The sequence below is a fragment of the Leptosomus discolor genome, chromosome 12 (assembly GCF_034619465.1).
Source record: "Leptosomus discolor isolate bLepDis1 chromosome 12, bLepDis1.hap2, whole genome shotgun sequence".
NCBI lineage: Eukaryota > Metazoa > Chordata > Aves > Leptosomiformes > Leptosomidae > Leptosomus > Leptosomus discolor.
Genome location: NC_141402.1, coordinates 11,878,002 through 11,904,265, shown reverse-complemented (window position 1 = coordinate 11,904,265; position 26,264 = coordinate 11,878,002). Strand labels below are relative to the sequence as shown.

At 41.6% G+C, this 26,264-nt stretch overlaps 1 protein-coding gene across 4 annotated transcripts in view; it reads right to left on the bottom strand.

The window, feature by feature from the left end:
* Positions 1 to 4,258: 4,258 nt before the first annotated feature.
* AP2A2 (adaptor related protein complex 2 subunit alpha 2) overlaps positions 4,259 to 26,264 on the bottom strand; it is a 46,640-nt gene continuing 24,634 nt past the window's right edge. The window contains exons 5-24 of one of the 4 annotated variants that reach the window (XM_086472407.1): positions 25,442 to 25,571; positions 24,428 to 24,529; positions 22,895 to 23,003; positions 22,241 to 22,391; positions 21,650 to 21,818; positions 20,352 to 20,489; positions 18,897 to 19,079; positions 17,814 to 17,911; positions 17,406 to 17,637; positions 16,344 to 16,517; positions 14,250 to 14,413; positions 14,018 to 14,037; positions 12,431 to 12,467; positions 11,431 to 11,513; positions 10,550 to 10,648; positions 9,629 to 9,743; positions 8,758 to 8,874; positions 8,490 to 8,559; positions 7,710 to 7,844; positions 4,259 to 6,918 (exon numbers count right to left, since the gene is read on the bottom strand). In XM_086472407.1, coding sequence (XP_086328533.1) covers positions 6,841 to 6,918; positions 7,710 to 7,844; positions 8,490 to 8,559; positions 8,758 to 8,874; positions 9,629 to 9,743; positions 10,550 to 10,648; positions 11,431 to 11,513; positions 12,431 to 12,467; positions 14,018 to 14,037; positions 14,250 to 14,413; positions 16,344 to 16,517; positions 17,406 to 17,637; positions 17,814 to 17,911; positions 18,897 to 19,079; positions 20,352 to 20,489; positions 21,650 to 21,818; positions 22,241 to 22,391; positions 22,895 to 23,003; positions 24,428 to 24,529; positions 25,442 to 25,571 — 2,404 coding nt within the window. In that variant the 3' untranslated portion in view covers positions 4,259 to 6,840. Of the gene's footprint in view, positions 6,919 to 7,709; positions 7,845 to 8,489; positions 8,560 to 8,757; positions 8,875 to 9,628; positions 9,753 to 10,549; positions 10,649 to 11,430; positions 11,514 to 12,430; positions 12,509 to 14,017; positions 14,038 to 14,249; positions 14,414 to 16,343; positions 16,518 to 17,405; positions 17,638 to 17,813; positions 17,912 to 18,896; positions 19,080 to 20,351; positions 20,490 to 21,649; positions 21,819 to 22,240; positions 22,392 to 22,894; positions 23,004 to 24,427; positions 24,530 to 25,441; positions 25,572 to 26,264 lie in introns of all 4 variants that reach the window. The other 3 variants (XM_086472404.1, XM_086472405.1, XM_086472406.1) reach the window with 3 other exon arrangements.

Here is a 26,264-nt window from a genome sequence, read left to right as displayed (position 1 = left end):
TGCACATTTTTCAGTCCCAAACTGAGCAATTCTCGTACTTTTCAGTCTTGCAGAATATTAACAATACCCTTCAGTCCAGAAAGGAAAGTTAAATACTGGCCTAGCTCCATTTACGAGGTACAGGTACAGTACCTCGGTCTAGTGTCCAGTTATTGCCTTATTTTCCAGTGACAAATAGTAACTGAGCCTTCCCTGCCACAGCATTCCAGTTTCATCCATGATGTTTCTTGAAGCAGGGAATGTGACCGCGCTCAGAAGAGCATTGTACAGGGGCAGTGCAAGAGATGCATACATCGCCTGCACTGCATCTGACATCTTTGTGCTCCTTAATACAAACTCCAAACACAGTCTTTAAACTCGTTGGAAAACCTGTGCTTTCAGTCGGCTTTTTGCCTCATAAAGCACTAATGGCTTGGTCCGCGTCAGGAGACAATGCGCCATCAATACCCATCGCCACTGCCTGCTATGCAGCATAGCTCCATCTGCCCGGTAAGGAAAGGCAGGCTTCAGGCAGCCATTTCAGCTGTGAACTTCTGCCTGCCTATAAGTCAATATATCTTTAAAATGAGTAAATGAAGCATTTTTCAACTAAGTAAAATCTACTACGAAGTTTGTGAACCAACCAGAAATAATTCCAGCAGAATTATCCAGCTGGTTGTTTTATTTGCATCTTTGTGTTCTCACCAGTGGATTATTTTTTTCCTGTTGGACTGAAGTTGCCCTGTATTCTCAACAGGAATGGTTTTACTCAATTATAATTCCGGCGACTTGCATTTTCTTAGCTGTTCTCCAGGGTAACCAGCTCCTGCATCTTCAGTGCCTACTTCAAAGCCTCTTGCTGTTACTCACTTGTGACTTGTTGACTGTCTCATGCGATAGGACCGGTTTTCCACAAAGCTGAGTGTGGAGGCATCTGGCATCCAGCAAAGGTCACTTGAGAAGACCAAGATAAACTTCTGCTGTAATTCTTTCTTTTTTACATTTGACAGAGCATTGTAAAGAATTAAAGTATGAAGAAAAAATCACTTACAAAGGCTGTTCTACAAATGTCACCCTAAGCCGATGTGAAGGATCATGTCCATCTTCAACTGAGTAAGGAGGGCTGCGAGATGGTGTAGTACTGAAGTTGTTTCTTTTTCTTCTTTGGCCAGCTGGGAGTAGCGATGTTTGTTTGTTAAATGCCTTTATCATTCAGGGAGAAAAACGTGGTTGGCCTCCACGCAGCAATACCACGTTCCGAGCTAACAAGCAACAACCCTAGTAAGGTCACTGAGCGCACAGGGATTTGCAATTTGAACAGGGAACGCTGTCTCACCTCTGGAAGTTTTTTAAAGAAGACATCAATGCTGTAGTTTTCTGGGGCTGCTTTGTTGTTTGTTTTCTTTTGTTTTGTTTTTAAAGATGGAAAAGGTCAATTAGACTACAGATAACTGTTTCCAAATAGCCAAGACAGCAGAGACAGACATTTATCTCACCTAAATACATACTGTCACTTCAGCTGTCTCGTAATGCCCTCCTAACAGCGTAATTCAGGGCTGTTTTATAGCTCCAAGTGCGCTGTCTCACTCCGTGCAGTTCTGCCTGCTCATTAGGGGACTATTCAGATGGGGAATCAAGGCCTCAATAAAACTAAGCTCACTGCAGCAGTGTTACAGAGTTCAGTTATTTGGAAAAAACCTTAAAATTGTTATGTTCCCACCAAGCCAAGCAAACGCAGTGTTCAAGAATAGGAAAGCAATGAAGGGTTTGGGTTTTGCAGCAACTAATTGAAATTAATTCTGAAGCTAAAAGCTGTCCCCTGCAAAGTGAGTTCAGTGTCCCTCTGCATTTTGAAGCCTGAGTGACTGATTTTGTATCTTGGCAGTTTTCAAGAGGGCTGTGAAGCCTGGAGGAAGATTTTTTTTTTAAGAGTTGTTAAGGTTCACCACAATCGCCAAGCAAACTGTGGTTAAAAGTTTTGTTTTCATTGAAACCAAGTGGACCTTCCTCCCTTTTAAGAGAGATTTTTACACAAATATTTTTTCCATACCTCTCCTGTTCCCGTAGCTGAGTTTCAGCCTACATTTATGCAGCTTCCCGCTGACTAAAAGAAAACGATCGGAGCAAGTCCCGCAGCACAGGGGGCTGAAGGCGGCCTGAAGAGCAGCCGTCAAGCAGAACAGCAGCACTGCCAGGAGGGAAGCCAAACCTCCCCGGCTCGTTCCCGCTTTCCCTTCACCAGCCTGTGCATTATTCCTGTTCATTCAGCAAGACACGTGCAGGTCTACTACTGCTTTGTTAGCTGACCTCACAGCCCAGAACTGCCATTCCGCAGCCACCAGCTTAGAGCCTGGTGCCAGGAGTTCAGGGGAGGAGAAGGGGCTTTTCCTTCCTCCGTGAGCTGTACGAACGGAACACGCACAGTTCAGCATCTCTATTAACAGATCACACCAGAGACCTTTTGCAAAGTGTTAAGCAGCCCCGTGGCACACCTTCAAAAGAACTGCAAATAGTTATTTTATGACGTTCAGAAGTGCAGAAGGAGAATGGTGAAAAGAAATCCTGTTAGTTTCGCAGTGAGGTCTGAGGCCTAACTGCTACGAGCCCTTTGAGAATGTGGTCTCAAGAAGGCAGCCAACTGCTGCAGGGGTTGTAGTTCCGTAGCTCACAGAACTGTTGCACTCCAAGGGTTGTGCTCTTTCCTCTACATGTTCCACCGTAAAGAAAAAAATAATGTTCAAATACTTGAAGAGCTGCCAGCCTGAAGCGCTGATCCGAACCGATCCTCCCTCTCTTCCCAACAGGTTGAATGTTGAGAAGATGACGGTCACCACAGCGTGCAGCTGCTGCCAGCCATTTGGGTTTCTTAAGAAGGAATTCCAGCTGCCATGCCAGGACCCAGACAACCCTGGAAAAAGGCTCACTACGGAAATAATTGTATTCAGTGGCTGTGTTTGTAGCTTCAACAGCTGCATACACTAGCCCCACCTCCAGGTGGCCCATTTTTTTTTTTAACTTCAGTTAAAAAATCACAATTTAATGCTTTCACAGCGACTGCTCACTGCTGGGAGCTCTCTTGGGCTGATCATATAGGAGAGCCTCGAGCGAGGCCCCCAGAGCAGCTCCCTGCGGTGGCCCGGACATTACCTGAGGAACTGCTCCTGCTCGGGAGGGGGCTGGGGGCGGGGGGGGAGGAAGACCACATCAGAGGCTCTGCAGCCTTGCTCAGGGTGTTTATCCGGGGTGGAACCTGGCCTGTGCACTGTGCGATAACAGAAATCTGACTTTCAAATAAAGTAGAAGGAACGGAGTTTGCCAACTTACTGCTCATCATTTGACCAGTTTCTCTGAAAATAGCGTGGCAGGTTCTCTGCAGTGGAACAGCCTGTTACGCTACCCGGAGACGAGACAACGGAGGTGACCTGTTCCCTTTCCTTTGGGGGCAGACACAGCACTTGTGCTTGTCACCTACACACAGCTGCTGTCACAAGGCAAGGTTCTACACCAACCAAAAGCTAACGGTGAGGTGTCTGCATGCCCCCTTCACATGGTGGGACATTTCTAGTAACACCATCACACAGACACGTCAGGGCTTTAGGACAAAGCAGGAATTTGCAGGGCATTCCTCTGCAAGGAGTCAAAGACCTGACGGACACGGGTAGCTCCCTCAGAAGCAATTACTGCTTGCTGCTAGTAGAGTATTCTTTACTGCTTTGTTTGCAGCTCATTTAAGAACAAGTTGTATGAATGCCCTAAAGCTCATCGTACCCAGGTGGTTTTCAGGTGGTTTTTGTTGGGTTTTTTTTTTTTTTTTCATTTTAGCAAGTTTTAGAGGAGTACTAAGAAGCTGAAGCATAACCTCTCTAAAGCTTGAGTGAGGCTGTTCAGCCCTCTAGATACCCTTCTTTTGCAGCAACACCAACTTTTTTACAAGCATGTGCTCCATGGCCTCAACTGTACCCCACTTCTACACCAGTTACCACAGCACGTGCTGCTGACACACTCACTGTGTTAAGCTCTACAGGAAGAGAGGTTTTTACATCATGTGGTTTTTACAGCAGAGTATTTGTAACACGTGATCAAACACACCAAAACCAGCCATAAGCGAAGTCACCTGGCCTGCTGATCTCTGCTCCCCCCGTCAGACTTGACTGCCACAACCCACCAACAGTTTGCAGAGAGGAACACCCCGGTACACATCAACTGCTGTTCCCTAACAACCGCTCAGTGCCGGTGTGCTTTATGCTTCCACGCCCCCAGACAAAAAAGGACAGTCTGATTACTGTTCTAATCATTTATTTAATCTTAATACGTTCTTCTGATGAATATAGTCTAATATATAGTCTTCTATATGAAAATTCTCCACTTAATTTGACAGAACTTTGTTTTATACAAATAAGACAATCACCATAAATGTTACATACTGGAGTGTAGGTCAAGAATGAACATACGCTACCTGTTTTGCTATTCAGTTATTTTCACATGTCAATGCCTGAAAATACCGTACTTAAGAACAATAACACTGTTTACTGCGGAAATTACTTTGTCTGCTTGACAGGATACATCACTTTGGTAAGTTAACCATCATCCACAAAAAAAAAATCAAGGTTTTTTTTTCCTTAATTTGTTCATTTTTCTGCTCATGGCTTCATTGAGCTGACATTTAATACAAAGTGTGAACAGTCATAAGCTTAAGCACAGTCACCACTGAAAAGACACTTCCCCTTACCCCCCTCCTTCCCACACGTTTAACGCACAGTTTAGCGCAGCTTGAACCAAAGCAAAGTGAACTAAAGCAGTGCAGTGTCTCAAGGTGTCCTTTAATGAGGGCGCAGAACATTTTTCAGGGGGACAGATACACAACAGGATTTGGAAAAAATGAAATAGAAGCTCCTCCCTTGTCTTTGCCAAGACTCCCTTTAGTTCAGCATGACACGTTTTCACCACCACGGCCAAGAGCAGGGTTAAGGTAACGGGACTCGCCAGGAGACACACGGCATCCAAAGGACAAAACACGAGGTTAATGTGAGCGTTTCGCCAACTGCCCAGCCCTGCAGGAACTGCTCGTGAAGATTATCAAACACAATGCTTGTGACCAAAGGGTCTTGATTAGCTACTTGAAAGGCCATGAAAGGGCCAACTATTCAAGAGAACCTTTGCAGAAAGACCAGGTCTATAGCCAAGTTTTCAGCCAGAACATCCATAGGTACCCGCCAGTTCTGGAAAAACAAAACAAAGTATCTCCCAAAATGCACACGCCACAGCCTAACCTCTGTTCCTTATTTTTCATTTTCACTCCAGTACGATCACTAGCCTTCAACCAAACCAAGTGAGCACGGCCCAGTTCCACCATTTAACTCAAAAGCACTGAAGAAAAATGCAAGGCGTAGCCAATCGTGTAGAACCCCGTCCCCTGCTGTGCACTGGCCAGCAGGGCAGGAGCCTCATTTAAATGGATTTTCAGTGTCATCACTGCGACTGCAAACCTTTATTTCATGGGAACATGTGGCTGGACGTGTTGAGACACCAGCCCCAGGCTTCCTTTAAACGACCTTGAGGAAATCTTCACCTGAGGTTACGTCTCACAGCTCACACTGCTCACCGTGATCTGCAGGACTCACTGACCACTGCCCGCCGTCTCCCACTGTGCCACCTCACCCGCCTTGTTTTAGCGGCCTTCGCACCTCACGGCTCGAGGAGCATGAGCTCTCGCTTCTGCAGGGAGGCTGCAAAGAGTTTGCTGACGTGGAACAAGTCACAAAGGCTTTGGTTGTAAAAACCACTATAAAAGCTGAACATTTCTGGGCCTTCTACTCTCCATCTCAACACAAGCCTTCTACACCACAATTGGATAGTGTTACCACCACTGACAGACAGGAAACTGTTCAGGTATCAGTTATTCAGCCTCTTGAGTTTTAACATTACTGTACACTAGGGAAAAAATATTATTTAAAATTACATTTTCATCTAGCACAATGCATGCCTTCCAGCCCTTCAAGGGACCATTTCTTCCAATACCAGACTCTGCAGTTAGTGATATCGCATCATTGGGACTATTACTTGCTAAGTCTGAAGGGGAACAGAAAAAAAACCACAGAACAGAACATTTGAGTTTGACTACCAATTAACAAGCCCGTACTCATTCACCACCTACCAAAGCAGCTCATCTCATTATTTGAGATAAGCAGAAGGATTAAGAGTAGCTTTTGTGTTCAATCCACTTTCCCAAGATCAGAAAACACGAAGAGGTAAAGGATTACAAAGTTAACGCTCTAAGACTGTGGTCCTGGGGCATTTTTCAAAGACAGAGATCAGTGACACAACATAAACGTTCACTTGAATCAGATTCAAACACATCTTGCAATCTGCCCTTCCGTCCAGTGCAACGCTCATGGCAATGTTCAACTTCACAAAGTTTTGACTCTACATCAACGTCGGAACTGGCTGCACTGAGTCGCATGACCTTGGGTCCCTGCAGCCCAGCGCAGAGGCAGCACCTGCTAAAGGGACTTAGGCAGGATGTTCCCAGCCGCTTCCAGCTGAAATCCTTGGTCACCATATTTAAATCAAATTTCCCTTTAACAAGTTTAAAAGCCTGACCTCTGCAAAAGAAAAAAGAAGGGGCACAAGACAGGCCTCCCACTCTTTCTGTAACACACTAAAAGCCACTTTTAATGTAAAACGTCACTTCCCTGTGCTGTACATTTTATAGTCTCGATTCCAAACAAGGGTCAAGTCCTATTAAGGCAGGGAGCTGGTATTGGTTAACATTGCAGTACTCAGACAGTGATGTACAAGACATTTATTTGCAGTATGATGACAGTGATATAAATGGAAAAACCAAAACTGTCATGGTTAATATTAAAACTGTTCTGACAGCAATTCACATAATCTCTGAGATACAGCTTCTTTACTTGTTCGTAGTGTGAGCCTGTACATCTGAAAAAGAACACAAAATATGATTTACTTTTTAAACACAGTTGGGCATTAAATGAATGCACAATCAACTGGTGAAAGCTACCAGTTACCTCTTACTTTGTTAAATTTAGTGGGAAAAAGACCTAAAGCTAAAACACTCAGAGGCAGCCACCCGCTGAGTAATACAGTGCCTTCAGACCACAGGCTGGAGTACATCTTCAAATCCCTGTTGACAGCTACCATTGTTCTCATGTCTTTAGGCTTTAACAGCAAGACGGTGTCCCAAAATTTTTCTTTAAGAGGCGTAACTGATGTGGAAAGGTCTAAAGACTCTCTGCCACCACTTCTTCAGGAAACGGCAGACCTGCTACTCAAAATTATTTTTAGTCCTCAGTTAACTTTACTAAAACCTCTATCAAAATGCTTGAGGGAAAATATTCTTAACATTGTGTTTGTTTGCTTATGTTCTGTCTTTTAGCCAATCATTCTTTTATTAATTTGAAATGGCAGAAGGAGTTATACTTAATCTTGCCCAAGGTGCACAATACAGAAACATTACATGTTTCTGTAACACCCAGGAGAAGATGAGACTCCACAGACAGTCTGGAATAATGCAGGGGAAAGAGACTTGCTGTGAAGTAGCAGCTGACCAAACTGGGCCAGGACCCGCTGCTACAATTTCATTTCTTGGTGGCGTCTGCCATTACAACGTGCTACTGCAACAGGGATTTTAAATAAATACATAAGGCGTTTTAGATACACACAGAAAGAGTTCAAACTCGTATTTAAGCTGTAGATACTTGAACAGATACCTGGGCCTGGAGATTGGGTTCAAGGCGCAGCAAGCATCCAATCTGAGTAGTTTTTGTATGGATGATACCAGCACCAACAAAGTTAGCAGGATTGGGATCGACCTCCTCAAGCAGGGCTGATCCAAAGCCAATTATCTACGAAAGAAACCCAGAAGATTTAGATGTGGGGCCAGCAGGACACCAACACCAAGTCTACCCAAGCACAGCCATCACCAACTAGCAAAACAAGAGACTAATTGTTACTCGAAGTGTTCAAGACATTGCAGAACTACCCAATACCAACTCCATTACAATAAATTTTTGAAGCGACAACGTGACCCTGATAATGAGCTGTTCCTGAAAAAAAGGTTCTTCTCGACAACTGAGAAATAAGTTAAATTCAACATAAGTCTCTCCTTGTTTTGACAAAACCATTCCTGCCTTACACTAGTCACTTCTGTTTTGCCTAAGGCAGCTAGTTCTACAAATAGTTGCTTGTTTTCTTTTTTATCTAGTAACTCTAGTATAAATTGAGGCCTGAAGCACTTTCCAATTCAGTTTTTAATCACTGAATTACTGTTTTCTTAAACAGCTGCAAGTTTCCAGCTGCAACTGAAGACTACATCTAATTCAAGCCCCACTGAAACAGTCCATTCAACCCACCACTGCCAAGGGTCTGTTACACAGTGTGGACTTGCTCTTTAACAGGATGACCCAATTGCCATATAAACCAAGAGGAACAAACCCTGCTTACACCGCTGCCCTTATACTACGGGTTAGAAATACCACACTCTCACCCACCTTTGCTTTTGTGATCTCTGCATCCATGGGGTGTTTCGCTTTAAAGATATTCTGTACTTCTTGTTTCGGACTGCAAGACAAAATACGTGGTATAACCTGTGTGTTATGTACTGCATTGGGCATTAGCAACTCATTTCATTGGGAGAGTTTGTAACTCCCAGCATCAGGCACGGGACGGGGCACTGCACCAGCTACATTCACAACATGCCCCTTCTCTTCCCCTGGCCCACCACAAGAGCCCCAAGCCCACGTACAGACAAAGTCTTACTTGCTCAGTTGCTTCCAACGCTGAAAAAAGTCTTGAGAAGACATCTCTGTCGGCTGGAAAAATTTATTCAGGGTGATGGGTAATTTTACGGAAAGGTTTTGGAACGTCCCGCCATACCTGCACACGGACAGAAAGCACAGTGTATGCAGCAGGGCCAGCAGCCTCTCGGCCTAGGTGGGCCAAGCAATGAGGATGAACACAAAGGTGCAAGTTTTTATGACTAAAATCCACTGACTGCAGACAATGTTTCTGCTAAGATACAGTTTTAATCCTCTGTTAAATAAATTTATTTGCTCTGCCTGGATGGCAAGTGAAAGTGAATTGGCAGAACTTCTAATACGAAGATCTCGAGTTCCACATAGGTTATATCCTTCTAGACAGCACCCATCAGGGGAGTGAAAATACGTCCCTGTGGAAACACCCCAGTAAGAACCTGCTTAGACTAGAGCACCCAGTGTAGCCCAGAAATCATGATTTTCCAAAGGCTGACATGCAGTGGACAGAACAAGGTCCTGTTTCTGTCTGCATGCACTGCCAGCCCAGGCTGTTTGGAGCAGGGAGAAGGTACTGTGTGCGTTCCTGTCAAGATTTCTTAAGGAACAGTTTTGTATGGATAGTGGAAACAGAAGTCAGGGAGATGTTTTACCAGTAGCTGCTTCTTGATTTTTATTTTTTTTTTTTTTTAAACCACACTGTTCCAAGCAGATTCCCTACCTCTCCCAGCAGCTTAAAGCTTAAATCAGTTGTTCAAGTAAGGCATCTACCCAAGACAGCTTTTTGTGTCCATACCCCATGCTTCAGTCCAAGGACCAAGACAAATTTAACATCTTTCATCTAAGTAATTCACCAGCCTTTGAATCCTATGTTTTACCTGAATTGAATGTTCAGGATTGGAGCTTCCATGAAGTCTGACACACATTCGATGTTCACAACCTGTTGAACCTGTGCACCTCCATCCACTGTGGGGTCAACAGGTTTGGTCTGAAGATTCAGGCATAAGAAGTGGTTAAGGAAACTGAACAACGAATTGATAACTTGGGGGGGGGGGGTGGGCAGCAAATCCTCCAATAAGCCACACAAGGAATTAGTGTTGTGTCCACTCGTTCTCTATACACTACTAAATATTCACAGCTCAGTTCTTGTACAGCAAAAAAGGAGTTTTTTTTTTTTTTTTTATACTGACACACCTAGCATCCCCAAAATTCCCAGTTATCTGTATATTCTTAGAGAAAGATGCCCTCAAAAAGGTATGTGGGCACAGACAGACTTTACAATAAAAACCACTGGACTATCTCATTTTGATGTGGACGTTACAGTGATGCTTCGAGTCAAACAAACTTGCTTACGCAGCCTCCCAGAAATCTTAACTTTGCAGGGCCAAGCATTAAGGATGAACTGTAAATTAAGAGCTTACTTTCAAGTATCATCATCATATATTCTTCTACCTCCATCTCAAGTCTGAGGTCATCTGCTAATGCAGGACTTGAAGGACACATTTATACCCCTGCTACTTCACGACAGTGGAGAAAGCTACAGTTTCATTACATATTTATTCAGCCTAATTTCTCCTTATTTCAACACAAAAATTTGTGTTTGTAACCAGAGATTTAAGGACAGAATCTTCCATCTCTGCTCAGGACTTGTTCTTACTACAAGAACTTTTGAAAGTTATCAGCAAGTTTCTCATTTCCTCATGTTCAAGGACACCATGCCTTGTTCCAGCAGCTTTATTATAATTTTGTGCAGCATAAAACACAAAACCCAAATAAGAACAGACACATTCTACTGCATTTAAGGATATTGGACTGTAAGTCATCTGAGCAGATGACTGTTGGAGTAAAATTCAAGAACTGTGTTGATGTCTTATTACCATAGAATATGAACATACGTCCTAGAAAAAAAAAGAATAAAAGACATCAGAATTTTTAGGTACGTCACGTGTAATCCTACTGAACTGCCTGTGCTTCAAGTATCTAATGCATCGTCTTTCCACCTCTCTCTAAAACAACTTTTAAAAACAAAGCATAATTTCCACAGTTTATCTTACCAAGATATTCATGGTTCAAAATGAAATAACAGATTAGAACAGACCATCACACCTCTCCCACCCAGCTGTCACACAGGCAATCAAATGACCAGTGGAAGCCTTTCAACTGCTGCAGAACGTTACTTTTTACGTAAAGAAGCTGTTATGGCACCAAAAGTGATGCAAAAGGGGAGAAGCAAGCAATCCCTCTGCTGGCCTGTGTTCGATTCCCTGCTCTTTCCTAAATGATTTCAGTACCTTGGGCATTAATGTATTATGACAGACACGCCTGAAGCGTGTCGTGCACCGTATTACTACAATCAGCTATACTGCAAGATGTAAAAATTGAGGAGAATGGTCCTTTATAACCCTGGCTGCACCAGCCTGGTAACTAGGCATCAAGAACTGGAGCTTCCAGTACCACTTAATGCTCCCATTTCATCTCAGCTACCAAAACCACCAAAAAGTTTAAGGAAACAAGAACCCACATAGAAGCCAGAACGCACAAACAGTGAAGATCCTACGACAGGTCAGGCCTGAAATACACTTCCCTCTCAAGCAGCTGAAACGTAAGCCTAACCGCACCACTGTGCTGGCACTGGGGTTGATAATGTGGACTGCTAACCTCTTGGCCTGAAAGATCTTACCCAGGTTCTGTCGAAATTCAGATTTCAGTCCAATCTGTAGCAGCTGATTTTCAAATAAGACTCCATTATTTTTACACACAAACCTAGCGGAAGAGAGGGAAAACATGTTTTAAATTGAGCCATATTAAACAGTATTTAGAACCACAAAATTCAGGGTTTACACAGAGGATGAAGATTGTGGTTAACCTAGAGTGCATCAGTCTGCAAGACAGGCCTTTGCAGAAAACTGCAGAGTTAGAAAAGACACTTTTACAACCAAAACCACCACTTGTAAGACACTAAAAGAACTGAAATTTTTGTTTGATAGGATGTCTGAGAAACTACGAAGGAAGGCACAATATGCTATATACACACACAGAGTCTACAAAGGACCAGGCAACAGACTAGCATTTTTCTGATTCATATTCTTGACAACTTCTGAAACTCATTAGGTTGGTGCAGAATTGAAAAGTTTGAAGCTTTGATTGTTTAAACCTGAAAGAAAAAAGAATCCCTTGTTTGATCAGTTCTGTATCATGTAAGTCAACTGAGCGCTGTGGTTTTTTTATTTTCTTTTTTTCCATTTTGAGAGAGGAAGACCATTCTGCAGTGATTTCAGTCCTTTCTGTCACCCTTCACTTAGAAGTAGAAGAGGTGGTCGGCAAACATCAGCCTTTTGCATACAAGGCACTTAAAACATACTCCCAAATATCAGTACTTTTGACAATTTACTCCTCTATGTTTTTCCTTTTCTTGTGAATAGTTGCAAAACTTAATCTACAACTGGCATTGCCTGCTTTTACAGCAGCGTGTGATAACACTGACTCGCAAAGGCATCTCTAACCTGTGTACTCATGAGCTTGTCATAAAATCCACAGCATCTACAGAGCTGTTCTAGTCCCGAGTCTGACAGTACACGTTTTTCTAGTTTTGCTGGTATTAAGGTAATGCACAATATAGTTTTGCTTTTTAACTATGTTCTGGAAGTTGCCCAGCCTTGCAAGGTTTTAGTATTGCTTACTTGTGAAAAAGCTCATCAGCATCATGCACAGTATCAGCTGGTTCCTCAGAAACTACCTCAGATGAAGCCAGGTCAGGGCTAGTTCAGGCAGCACAAAGGAAGAAAGGCAGTAGCGACAGAGATAGCAGGAGTTAGTAAAGACAGCTTCGTGCTTAGTTATTCCTTTTACCTCCTTCCTCAAAAATGGCACTGCTGAGTTTAATGCATGAAAGATTTATTAGCTGCCCTAGGTCAGCACACCTAGAAAGGCTTTAGGCATTAGGCAATGTTTTCCCCCGCTTCTCTCCCCCACCCCTCCCCTCCCTGATAGGAACCAGCAGTTCTTCCCGAAGACACCAGACAGCCGAATGTGTTCAGTCGCTTAAACTTATACCTCTTAAAGAACTGAGTTCTTTTAGGTGTTTAATTGTGACAGCAAGAAAGCTTGAGTTCACAACAACAAACGTAGCTGTATATTAACTAATATTAACGACTACAAATGTGCACTCTGAAGCAGAGGCCTCGTCAACCTCAGTGGCACTTTGACTACAGTTGTATGAGCCGGTCTTAAAAACACGCAAGTATTAAACGTAGGCAAGAATACACGGGCACACGGAGAATGACTTACCCAAGTAACAGATTAGAAACAAAAGTGACAACAGCACTAAAAAGAGGCAGGAAACTGTAAAAGGCAACTTCTCAGTATCATTAGAGAAGCATTTCATCATCTACAGACAGACCAAGGGGTTAGGCAATGCTATACTTTCTTCTGCAGAAAAAGAAAACTTTAGGTAACTTTTGCTTACGAAGCTACTAGTATTGGTTTCTCTTTTTTCTTCTTTAAAAGAAAAAAAGCTCTAACAAGCTTGTGTAGCTTCTTAAAGTCTTGGTGTTGTGTAGCATGATTAAACATCGCTTATTGCCTTCTAAAAGAAACACAGGATCAAGTGTGAATCACTGCAAACCTGCAACAATGCATTGCCTACTATGAAGTTTTGATGAAAGTCTAATGATCCAGGCACATTAGCTTCACTAATTATGTATTTTATATTAAGATGCATTGCAAACCATGCTAGCATTCAAAATTTGGTCCTTGACAATAGCAACACATTCTATGGCCAATAAGATGACAGATTTTTAAAGACATTCTGTGATCTTATACTATTTATTTCCAAAATTTTAGCCAAATAACATCTGAGTGTAGCCACAGTGGCTTCTAATATTAATGGGATTAATAACACATTGTACCTACACTACACTTGGTAACGTAATTAGAAAGATATTTGTAACAAAACCCCTTAAAAAAAGAAAAGCACTTATTGTTTTTTTCTCCCCTTTCCACACCTGTTTGTCAGACAGTAGCAGAACAATTTAAGTGTATCTGGAAATTCTGAGAACCAGTAGCTCTGGATATAATCCATCTCAGCGTTCCACTATCAGCTTGTCGTGAGTGGAGAGACACAAGAATACTTTATGGAAATAAGACAAGAATAAACTTATTCATACCAGGCCAGATAACCCCCAAATCGAGGACGTACTGAGATGCACAAGCAGCTCAGTTTAACAAAGAAGCAAAACCAGCATGAAAACTAGGCAATACTGTGTGGCTAATATCCTCAGGTTGGTGACTACAGACTCAGTTTTCCCAAGAGCAGAGGTATTCAATAAAGACAGCACATCCAGCATAGAGTTCAAGAACACCTCTTGCTGCAGAACTATCACCCAGGAATACATTCCATAAGCTGGAACAAAACGGAAAGTTATTGAATGTATTTTTCACACTAATCCTGTTTTAACAGACAAACTCTTCTTCAGATTCCTTACAGGGTGACTTAATTACCTCGCAAAGTTGTCATCAGAACCAGGAGCGAGAGGTGCAACTGCAGAAGCTGAATCTGAAAATACATCCACCAGCAGGCTACCACTAGAGGACGGTGGGGGAGCTGAATTGGTGAGAGGGGCAGCACCCAGGCCCAACAGATCGGCAGATGGAGAAGGAGTAGACTAGGGAAGAGAAGACACTTTGGTGTTACACTACAGCAAAACTAGAACAAAGCCATCTCTTGCACAGACAACTAAGCTATGGCAAAACACCTCTCCCCACCCCAAATCAAGCTTTGAATGGACATAGGAGGCTTCATCAATGCAGTTATCGCCTTGCACTTCAACATTTACAGATGTGGCTTACTTTTTTTTGCTTTGAAGAGTCATGCCCATCTAACAGTTAAATAAAAAAAAAAAATTCATCTATCTAGAATCTGATTCTGCAGAAGAAAGATGGCAACGTTTCCCTGCCCTCCTCTCCCCTCTTAGTTTCAAGGGAAATCAAGTACTGTAGGGGATAAGATTCAAATGTGTTGCTTTTCCTTCATGAAGAATCCAGCAAGAAAGGCAGTGGCTTTTACACAAACCTAAATTAAAACATCACAGCATCTTTAAAATTGACTACCAGTTTAGTCCTGGGTTTTTGAAGTTTGGCAAACCTTAGAAACAATGTAAAGACTAACCAGCAAAAAAAGCAGAGCCTGTAGCTAGTTCGAGCTGCGAACACTAAAGGTAGATGCAAGACCTTTAAAAAAAAGTTGGGTTTTTTTCCCTCCAATAGAACAAATCAAGTAGCCAGGACACAGAACTGTGCAACAGAGGCTGCACATATGTGCCCAAGTCATGTGCAAGAACAAGCACAGACTGTTAAACAAAATGTTCACGTATTAGACATTAGCAGCCTACAGCGTGAACATGAGTCACGAGATGCGTTTGGACTGAGTCTGAAATTTTGTTTTTGTAAGCCAACTCAAAGCTGTCACATACTCCAAAGACCGAGTTTGATGCAGTACAAATGAAAAATTCCCTGACACAAAACTTCCCAGCAGCCAGGTGGTAAGCAGGACTGAATTCAAACAGGTAGAACTCCAAACGTAGTCCTGGCATCTAAGCCAGGGTCACACCAATGCCACTGGTGAACGTAACATAGTGGAGCTTCTTACGTGGCTGCAACCCGTGAAGCAAAGCTCATAAAGCATATGCAGTTTTTACCGCCAGTCACCTCAGCCAACTTGGCATACAGAGGAAGTTTGGCAACTTCCCTGCTGGGAAGGTATTTCTGTCCATTCAAAGATGTTGCACTTGGAACATCTACTCTTGCACGCTGCAATGACTAAGACTTAAAGGATTATGCTTCAACAAACTGGGCAGGGACTGTGCTACAGTATTTCCCATCTTAGGTAATCTACTACTACATCTCAAATATAATTACAAGTTATGGTAGTCATTAAAACCAGAAACAAGTATTACATTAGGTGAATAATTCATCCTATCAGCATTAATTGACAATAAAGTGACGAACTTCAGCTCAGAAGAAACAAGACTGTGGCCTTGTCTACCATAACTGAACTCAAATAGTATTGTTGAATAAACACTGACAACTTTACATTATTTAAGGACATCCACGTTAAGTGTAGTAAAAATAGTAACAACCTGCAACAAGGTGCAAAATATCTACCAGGTTAGACAAAGCAGAAGAATAACTGATACTATGAAATTAAAGTTACTCCTTTCGCATATGTTAATTTTATCATCTTGCCTTCACCGCAATTTCACCAGCAAGAAAATACCCATTTCTATGTTTACAGCAATATTTTTCAAAGTAACAATATAAAAAGGATTTTTTTTGAGTGGGGGTGGGGGGTGGGGTGTGCTGCAGACAGGTTGTGTCCCCCCAGTTACATAACATTTCCAAAGGAAAACTGCATGTGAGCATTGGGGGCGGGGGCGCAGGGGGAAGCAGCTGTATGTTCCCTTGCTACTTACAGCAAACACCCATAGTCTTAAATTTGAGATGAGAAGTTTTAAACACCTAAAAAGCCACTTTAAGGACATTCTCTTCTCACTTGCACGCCACCTGAACTAGTGAAATAACAGCTTTTAAACTCACAACAGCACTGGCATTGACAGAGGCAGGTTCAGCACTTCCATTCATATCAGAGCTCCTCTCCTTTTTGATCTCTTCCAGGTCAGTAACTGTGCCTGGGCCTTTCTTCTTCTTGAGTTTAGCCAAAATAGATGATTCTCTCTCTGGAAAGGGAGGCATTTCTTCCAGCACTGTAGCCTTATCACAGAAAAAAGAAGTGTATTATAATACTTTAAACACAGAAAAAGCCAATCCAGCTTCTGAGTCTTTGAAGAGAAACACCGTTATGGATTGCATGAGGCAAAGCAGAAGTAACTATCCACACAGAAAACCACTACGCAGTTTATCATACAGTGATGGAGTAGACTTGCTTTTAAAAAAAAAAAAAAAAAAAAAAAATCAATAAAAAAATTTAAAGCTTCCTGAAGTCCTCCCAAGCAGTCGTTGAACAGAACGTGAGCATTAATTCTCTGGTTCACTGCTATTAAATTGAGAAAAAAAAAATTAGATCATAGCAGACCTAATGGTCCATAAGTCAACTAGACTAGACTGAAAGCACAGAAGATCACCCAAGGATCTAGTCAGACCTAAGCACTCATTAGCTATCAAGACTAAATGTGCCATGCTCTGGCCAGAAGCAAGAGCATCAGGTTAAAACACCATGAACTTCTAGGGGCGGGGGAAGGGGGGGGAATAAATAAAAATTCAGCACAATTACAAGTTTTCCTGCCCCACTGTCAGGTAAGTCCTCAAAACAAAGCACCAGCCTTTTGGTATCTGAATACTGCAGGACCCTGTACATTCACTGGCTTCCCAGCTCCAGATTTGCACGCTGTAATGGCCATTTGTCCCAATAAAGCAGTCACAACTTTCATTTTAGCTCTAAATTAAAGTTGACTGCAGCTGAATTAGGCAGACTAAAATAATCAGTGTCCACACTGTGGATCCTTAATACGGCATTAAGAATTCTGAGCAATCAGGTAAGGTTTAGTGGAGTTTACTTGCCGACAGAAGACACAGGTAAAGAGATAATAACAACAATAATAATAACAATAATAATAACAACATCATCATCTTGATACCTACCAATATATCAGTACTGGCAATAGTACTGAGTCTCAAATACTCAACAGCTCTCTGCTGCAGCTCAACGTCAGCATTCTTCAGCTGACTGTCACTACGCAATACATCTTGAATTGTAGTTTTGATTTCTGGAAACAGGTTCACAAACTTGATGTAGGTAGACAGAAGAAGAGCTCGGGTGGGAACACTACACAGATGAAACTTGGAATGCAGCAAGTTGAACTGGATGAGGGGACTTAAAAGGTGGGAAGAAAAATAATTTGTTCAGTTTTTGCGGACATGATAATTCTTAATTCAGCTCTTACCAGTAATGTATCATTTGTTAACTGGCTTTTAGGAATATTAAATAGACATTAGAATCTTTACAGAAAGTGTTATTACTTCAATTCAGTATTTTAGAAGACGTTTTACCTTGATCTTGGATCACCTGCTATCAGATTTCCAAACTCTCCCAAGATGTAGCCACCTACTTTCACAAGATTCTCATGGCATGCTGGAGCTTGAAGGGCCTGTAAGAACACATCAATAGACATCGATCTGCAGTGTAACAAAAACAATCTTTTCTGTCACTTCCATGTCCAGTTTCCTAGTCTACCTTCCTGTAAGAGCAGACCATAGGTCTAGGCACTACAGAGCACTTACAAGAAGAGTATGACAGGTGGAAGGACTTTATAGAACAATCTTTAACATTATTACTTGCTTAAGAGCACTCTTAGGCCCATCTAGCAGCACTGTGGACTTCTAAGGCCACATACAACTGCTTAGGTTTCCCCTTACACCTTTAGGGGTGTCAAAAAGATGTAAAGATACTGAATTTCAACTTTGCAAGAATGTGATGAAGTTGTCCAAAATAAAAATACTATCTTTATTGAGTATGAAGAAACACATAGCAGGGAGAAGTTCTGAAAGTCAGCTTAAACATTCAGGAAAGAAAATTAAAAAAGTGGAAAGCCCATATGAAGAATCCAAACAAAGTCAGGGCAACAAGGCCAGACATTTGAAAGTGTTCTCCTTTAATAGTTCCAATTCCAGTTTTATCAGATCCTGAACAGAAGGAATGGGTACATGCTTCTAGAGGATCATGTTATCATTTTGAATGTTTTGGATTTTTGGTTTTTGCAAGCCACCCTGCAAAAGGCTACCCCATTTCAGCAATTTCCCAGGTAATGCCATTTCCTTACTAAGCCATCCATTCAATGCCAAAGTAACAAAAAGCCAGCATAACCCACCCTCCCTTCCTCACCAGACCAGTACCGGATGTGTTCTACATTACTTAAGCCAGAGAAGCTTCTCATCAACTTAATACAGTCTCTGAGTCTGAAAATCTATGATGCTATCGTTTTATGGAAAGCTTCCACAGCTTTTTGTCAAAATATTCAGGATCCTATTTTCACTCCTCCCTGACACAGGGAAGGACACACACCTGCTCAATCACATAGCATTTACTTAATTCCCACCTCATTTTGGAAGTGAATTGAAAACAGTTATTCTCACCTCAAAAACAGTCTTTGCTGCGTACCCTTGAACATCATCCCTGTTGATGACAATCTGAATAACTCGGTACCACACTTCTTCACTGACGTAGTCACCCGCAATGCGAATCAGATTCAAGATTGTATCCACATACCAAGTATAATCCACCGCATACTTCTCAGCTAGGATTGCAACCTTCAGAACCTGGACACACAAGAGAACGAAGAAGGCTGACTAGCTTCTCCTGTAAGCTGCATACCAAGATTCACTTTCGTATACACCTAGTGATACCCCATGGTAGGCCAGAAGCCTGTTTCAGATGCGTCAGCTTGCTCCCTTGCTCCCACAGCTCAGGTGAAAGATGAGCACTGGAATTCTGTGCCAGAACACCCCAGCTTCCAGGTACATAATGCCTTCCCCATAAGGCATCCGAGTATGTTGCATCTGTGGCTTTTCAACTGCATACCTAAGCAATCAAGAGCAATTTACTGAACATTTTTCATTTGCTATAAAAACACCTGAACCATCACTGAGACAGAACCAAGCAGGAAATTGGAGACCTCTAAAAAACAAAGTGGAAACTCAAGCCAGCAGAGACAGACCCAAGTCGTCACGACATAGCTGACTTTCAGATCATCCCACGATTCCTGTATCCTGAAGCAAACAAGCAGCATAGGAAGAGACCTCCACATAATTTGTTATCAGTTGCATTCATACTGACCTACTCTCCTAAACAGTAGTAAATTAACAGAATGAAACTCACAGTATCTGCCAGCTCAGGGTAGATTGTCAAAAGCAGTAAGACAGTACAAGAGGTAAATCAGCTAGCACTGTATTCTATATTAACTTCTCTGATTAAGAAACTTTAGCACCTAATTAAGCTAAATAATTACTGTAAGTACCAGTTTTGGCTACCATTCTAGGAAGGTCCTTAAGTGACTATTCCAGCTTTTGCATTTTTTTCCTGCTAGGAGGAAGGAGAGAGATATCATGCTCTGTTTTAGCTGATTATAAGGTATTGTTTTGGAGGCTTCTTAGACTGAGAGAATGTTCTCACAGCACACACAGTATGAAGTTCTACCTACAAACAAGTATCAGACTAATTTTTGAAGCCATTAAACAGCTGACTAGAGTAGGACATAACCCTCAGATCTAGAGATTGTATTTGCTCAAGCACTGATAAAATTCACTTCACTTTCTATAGGCAATGCCCTGAGATGATTAGTTTTTAAAATTCATAATTTCCAAGATTCCCTGCCCCATTAGTTAAATCTAAACGAAGAACATTCTTTGCTATTAAGACTACAAACATAGTGAGGTTTTTGTTTTGTTTGGTTTGTTGTTTTTCTGGGGTGTTTTTTTAAGCCACCATGAAAAAGATTCTCTATCACACACTATCCAGCATCCCACTCAATCAATAATACATACAGTGCCAAAGCCAGCTATGAAAAAATTAAGCAAGCACAAATATCTCACAATTTCTTCTCTAATGGAATAATCAGCAGTCTCCAAGTAATTCAGCATTTCAGCTACAATCTGTTGGGCATTGCTTCGGTCACACATCGCGTACAGGAGATCTACCGCTCTTTGCCGTACACTCACATCTCTCTCAGTCTGCAAAAAGACACACAGCAAAAGGTCAAGACCATTTAATCTTTATTTGGAAAGCACATGCAACTTACTGAAGAGATGGAACATACTATAATCCATAGTCAAACTTAAAACAAATGCATTTTCACAATCTTTCAGATGCAGAATGAACTTAGATATACCTTTCACACAAGCTGTGAGTTTCTCAAGTTAGTCTCACTTTCAGTCACCTAAAAGGAGATCTCTAGAGACTCAGTTTCCTGCTTTTACATAATACTACAAAAATTCAAATAATCAGTTTTTGCTTCTGGAGTATACATATGCAAATCTGTGCCAGTGCTGAAAGGATGGAGGAGTTTGTACAGAATACTCCACTATTACCCTAACTAGGGTGAGTGAGTTTGTGGTCCACCATGCGCTGGTTAACTGGCACCACTGGCCACAAATGCCCTCATAAACCAGCAGAAATTACCCAATTGTCACCAGACCAATGGGCAACTAGCTACCTGCAGGTTTAGTGTTGGGCTCACCTTCTATCAACAGAAGCCCAGCTACAACAGATGTGTACTTTAAAAAGTTAGACAACTGTATGAATATGCTACAGCATGAGCTTGGAAGAAAACAATACATATAGACACTGAAGCGTGCAAGCAAATTTACATGCAATCAGTCCCCCTCTTTTGACTTCTGCTTTTTCACATAAACGTGGCCTAGGAATGTGTCTTTCTGATTTCTTTAATTCCTGCTTCTGCAGTGGAAGTTGATCTGCTCTGCTGCTCCTCATAAGCTACTGCAGTGAAGGAATAGTGTCTGATACCAGCAAGACACTGATATAATAAAGTCTTCCCAGCATTCTCCATTTTGAAACTCTATGTTTTGAAAGAATTACTCATCTTCAGTCTATAGCTTGAGGAGATATGAAACCATTACAGGGGCCACAGCTATAGTTATCAGATTTACTAGTAAGCTGCAGAAATAAACTGAAGGTCACGTTTATTGTTGCCAGCACAGCAAGATTTTGCAGGATTAAATGAAAAACCTAAATCAGACTCCTGAGAATAACTCATTTGGTCCCCAGATACTATGAGCTTAATGAGAGATGGGGGTCTTGGGGCAGGGGGGAGAGGGCATTGAGGCAGGGGAGAACACAACACTCAAAACAGACCGCACACTTAAATATTTACCTTCAATGCATTGATAACTGTTTCTATGTGTGTTTTCACAGCCTCATGTGAAAATTCAGAGCTGGCAAGCGTGCACATGCTTTCCAGTGCTAGGTAACGCAAATTAGTTTCTCGGTGCTGCAAGAATTGACCTAGCTGGTTACAGGCACGGACTAGTAGATTTGGCTCACTGCACAGAAGAGGAGAGAAAGTGAAAGGGTTAAAAGCTACAGGTTTGAGAACACCCAATACAGAATACTATTTCTGCAGTGGAAATTTCTTGAAATGCCCTGCTGGTGAAAAGAAAATTCAGATACTGTGAGCAAATAATCTCTGTTGGATTAGACTGGTGGGGTCAATACAAAACATGGAAAAAAAAAAAAAGAAGCAGTAAGAAACAAAGCAATAAAAAAATATGCTAACAGCAACACAGTTCATTAATACTGTCCAACTCCACTGCTGTGCTTGTATTCCTATCTAGTAAGCAACTTTATATGCTGTTGTCCTCCCCTTCCTTCCCCCAGTAAAAAAAAAACCCACATTCAGTGTTCAAGACAAAGCCAAGACTTTTCACTTAAAAAAAATCCCCTCATAACTGTTCTCACAGCTCACCTGTCATGATGTATAATTAAGCTTATTGCCTCAAACAGCACAGCATTCTTTGCGTTTGAGTGTTGCACTTTTTTTGACTTCGGTGGCTCCTGTGCTTTGTTAAGAATAGTTTCCAGGCATTCTGTTAGACGACCACGAACCGCAGGGTCTTCTGGAGAAGAACAAGCCGTTGGACAACTTCATTTTGCTCAAAACCCTAACCCCTACCTTAGGCCTTCCACCTTTCTAAATCTGAATAAACTGAAGTATTCCGATACATTACAAACAGTTCACCCTCCCCCAATATACAGCTGGCAGAAGAATTCTAAGCCACAGTTCTATTTGGGTAAGAACAAAAGCCAAACATGATCTGCACTATAATATATTTCAAGACTTTAATATAGTTGATAACACTAAAGAACATTTAAAATAGCAGTTGCAACTGGTTTGTAAGATGCTCACCGGTCTGACACTTTACCCTAAGCTATGTGGCCTTTTGAATTCTGTTGTGTTTGATTTTAACAATCTGAAACGCCCAAGAGTACAGACTTCAGTAACCATGTCTTAAGACAAAGTGCTTGCACTCCAAGTTACGGTAACACTAGAGCAGAGCAGCTCTCTGGAGAGAAGCGTACCGCATAGAAGAGAGGACCACTGTTGTGATTTGTGCATTACCTGGAGGGGGATAGCACTGTAACAGCCTCAGAAGTTTCACAGATAACCACGGAGCAGGAACAAAGTAGTACGTATAGTCTTGAAGATCTGTTGATGCAGAAGTTACAATCTGTAAAATAAGCAGACAGCATGTCAGCTACTAAAGTTAAGTGAGCCGCAATCACGAGAAGGAGCCAAAGAGCACTGTAGGTCACCTGTGACAGAGGCTTATGAAACTAAGTCACGAGCAACGTTTAATTCAGTAGACTAATTAGGTGCAAGTTGTCATACTATGAGCATACCATCAGGTTCCCTAGTAACAGAAATTCAGTTTTACAGATACAGTAACCTAGGAAGTCTCTTCCTGAAAGCATATTCGCTTAAGAAGGAAGGTGACCATCTTGTTTAACTAGAAGCTTCACTTTCTTTGGCTCAGCAATTCATAGATTCAGCCAACAGAAAACCTAAATATAGAGTTATAGCTGACTGCTGATAGCTGAACTTGGAATTCAAGCACAAGATGCTATGACAGACTGAACTAAAGCAGAAGGACCAACTAACACCTTCAGTAATATTCACACTCCAGAACAAAGAATAGACAGCTTTCACAGAAGAAGTTTATATGCATAGTGAAATGTGATAAGGATTAGATAAGTTTCCCCCTTTGATTCTAGGGTAAGTGTGAGTTTGGCACTAGCTTTGCTCAAAGAAATTCTAATTCTTGCTGCTCCATTACAGAACACCTAGGCACTTCCCCCAGCACTCGTTTGCTATTAAGTATTAGATAAAAGTCTTCCTATTTGAAAGAAATTAAATTTCTCTAAACTACAAATAATTTTGGGTATAACACTGCATAAATCTGGGTCTAAAACACATTTGTGAAGTAGCACCCTCCATATCTTGCATTCCTTCCAAAAGGCCAAAAAAAAAAAAGTCTAACAGAACAGTAATGACATTTTTCCAGCATGAAGCTGCTAATTTACAGAAATGTCTCCACTCATCTCTGCATCCCCTGCCCCTGCTTGGCTCCCTATGCCCATTTACAGAACATCAAATGTTTATAATTATTAACTTAGCAGCAGCAAAAAAGAGGGAATATGGGGGAAAATTAATCTTGTAAGAAGCTTCAAGTTAAAGAGGGTCCTGTGCAGAAGTTTGCAGAATCAGTCTTTGATCCAACTACTCTTTGGTGTTAAACAACATAAAATGAGGATTAAACACTCAACTGCATCATGAGGATGCTTTCAAACACAAAGAGCTGAGAGAAGAGGGAGAAAGACACCTTTTTGCTACATATACTTGGAGCATAGCAAATTTACACCAAGAAAGTTTGGGCAAACTCATACAGTTTTCTGCCCTGGTAAGCAACAAGCGTTGAAAGAGGTTGGCTGAACCAGCTATATGAAGTGAAATGATCATCTTCACTTTTAATGGTACACTAAACTAATCTGACCTAGACAGTCAAATCAATAAGCAACAGTAAACTAACCTTACCTAGCAAGCTGAGTAAATTAAGCAACAGTGCAGTATTATCAGGGTTATCATTTGACTCACTCTGCTTAATCTAGACACTGCCAAGGAGACCGAAGTTTTAAACTCTTCTGGGTTCTTCTGTGCCAAAGTGGTAATCAGACTTGTAGCTGCAGTAACCACACCCTGGGAAAAAATCCAAAGCAATACCTTCAATTTTGTAACAGTTTAAGATGCTGCCCATTAACACCTTTCACTTTAATATTCAACAAAGCTAAGTTTATCTCCATGACAAAGCCCGGCATTAAAAAGCCCTTTATTTGGCTAGCAGCTAGACGAATGACACATCTTCAAAATCCAGTAGGATTTTCAACAACATGATACTGTCATGCTTGTATAGCATTTCATGCTATTTTTGTTTTAGCTTTGTCTCATGTTTAGATAGTACACCTGAAGTAACAGAGGGCTATGTTAAAAATAAAGCCTTGCAAATTGTCCTATTACACAAGAGAAGCCTGAGTAGAAGCAATACGATGCAGCAGATCACCCAGGAAAGAATTCTGACAACCCAACTTGAAGAGAGGGCTTTGTATAACACAAATATTTTATATAACTGCAGAGGTCTTAATAGACTTGCTTTCATAAAGTAACTAGACAAGGGGGAAAAACAGTCTTTCATCTAGAACAATATGTTTTTCTGAACCAGCAAGATAAGCGTGCAACATGGACACCACAGGATAAGGAAGTCCAAGCACTGACAAATCAGGCCTTGCATTTTTAGTGCAGGTCTAATCTTAAAAGGCCTAGGAAAATTAGTATTACACCTGTGCAATATGACTTAGGATCACAAGGCACAAGCTTAATTTATTTACGAACAGAGCAAGAGAAGAACTCGTGCATACCATTCTTATCACTCCAAGAAAAAGGTAAACAAAATACAGCAACTAAAAAAAGGACAACTCCTTCCATTTCTTTTCCTAAGCCTGAAGAAAAGAGCAACCCACTTGCTTGAAAGACTCGAGAAGAAATAAATTAACAGCAGCAATGACATCATTCTCTATACAGAGTAGCCCGAGAAGCATGATGAAGCTGATTTACCAAGTGCTGGTCATTGAGGAGATGAACCACCCTAGACGTCCAGTCTCCCATGGGGACAAGGTCCGGAGAAGTTCTATACAAACGCAGCAAGCATAAGGCGGCACTCTGCTTCACACTATCCATAGTGTCACTGCAAGACACAAATATGGATTTAAAATACAGTGGTTAAGGCACAGCAATACTGGCAGTCCAGCATTATGCTGTCTTTGCACTGACTCAGCATCCCCAGCCAGGCAGCACCTTTTCAATAGAAGTCGAAACAGAAGTTCACTAAATTCTTCCTGTGTTACAGTGTTTGTTCTTAATTTTGTCCACTAAGTTTAACTAGACAAGTTTTCAACCATTACATGTCTCATAGCCTCTATAATGACTCTTTGCAACTTAGAGTGGCATTTCACATCTTTTTGTCAGAACTGAAAGTTCTTCATTAGATGAGCACAAGCCCATCGAATCACGAGAACAAGCTTCTTCCAAACTGACTGAAGACAAACAGTTCAGGTTTACTATAGCATGTGTGTGACCAAAGCTGGATTTCCTGAGAGGTCCTGCATACCAGATACAAATCACTAACTGCTCAACTGCTTCAGTACCTACAGCCAGCAGGCAAGTCAGGTAGCTGTCACCAAGCACACAACCCACAAATCAATTCACCTTGCCATCTATGCTGCTGGCACAGAAAGGGACTATTTTAAGAGCAAGCTGCTCGTATTCTAGTTCAGTGAACTCCCTTTTCACAAAGTAGTCAATTTATTGTAGGTTGCACAAACCACAGCTAAAAAGTGTACAGCATTAGCACTGAAAGTTCTAAGAGGCAGTTTATACT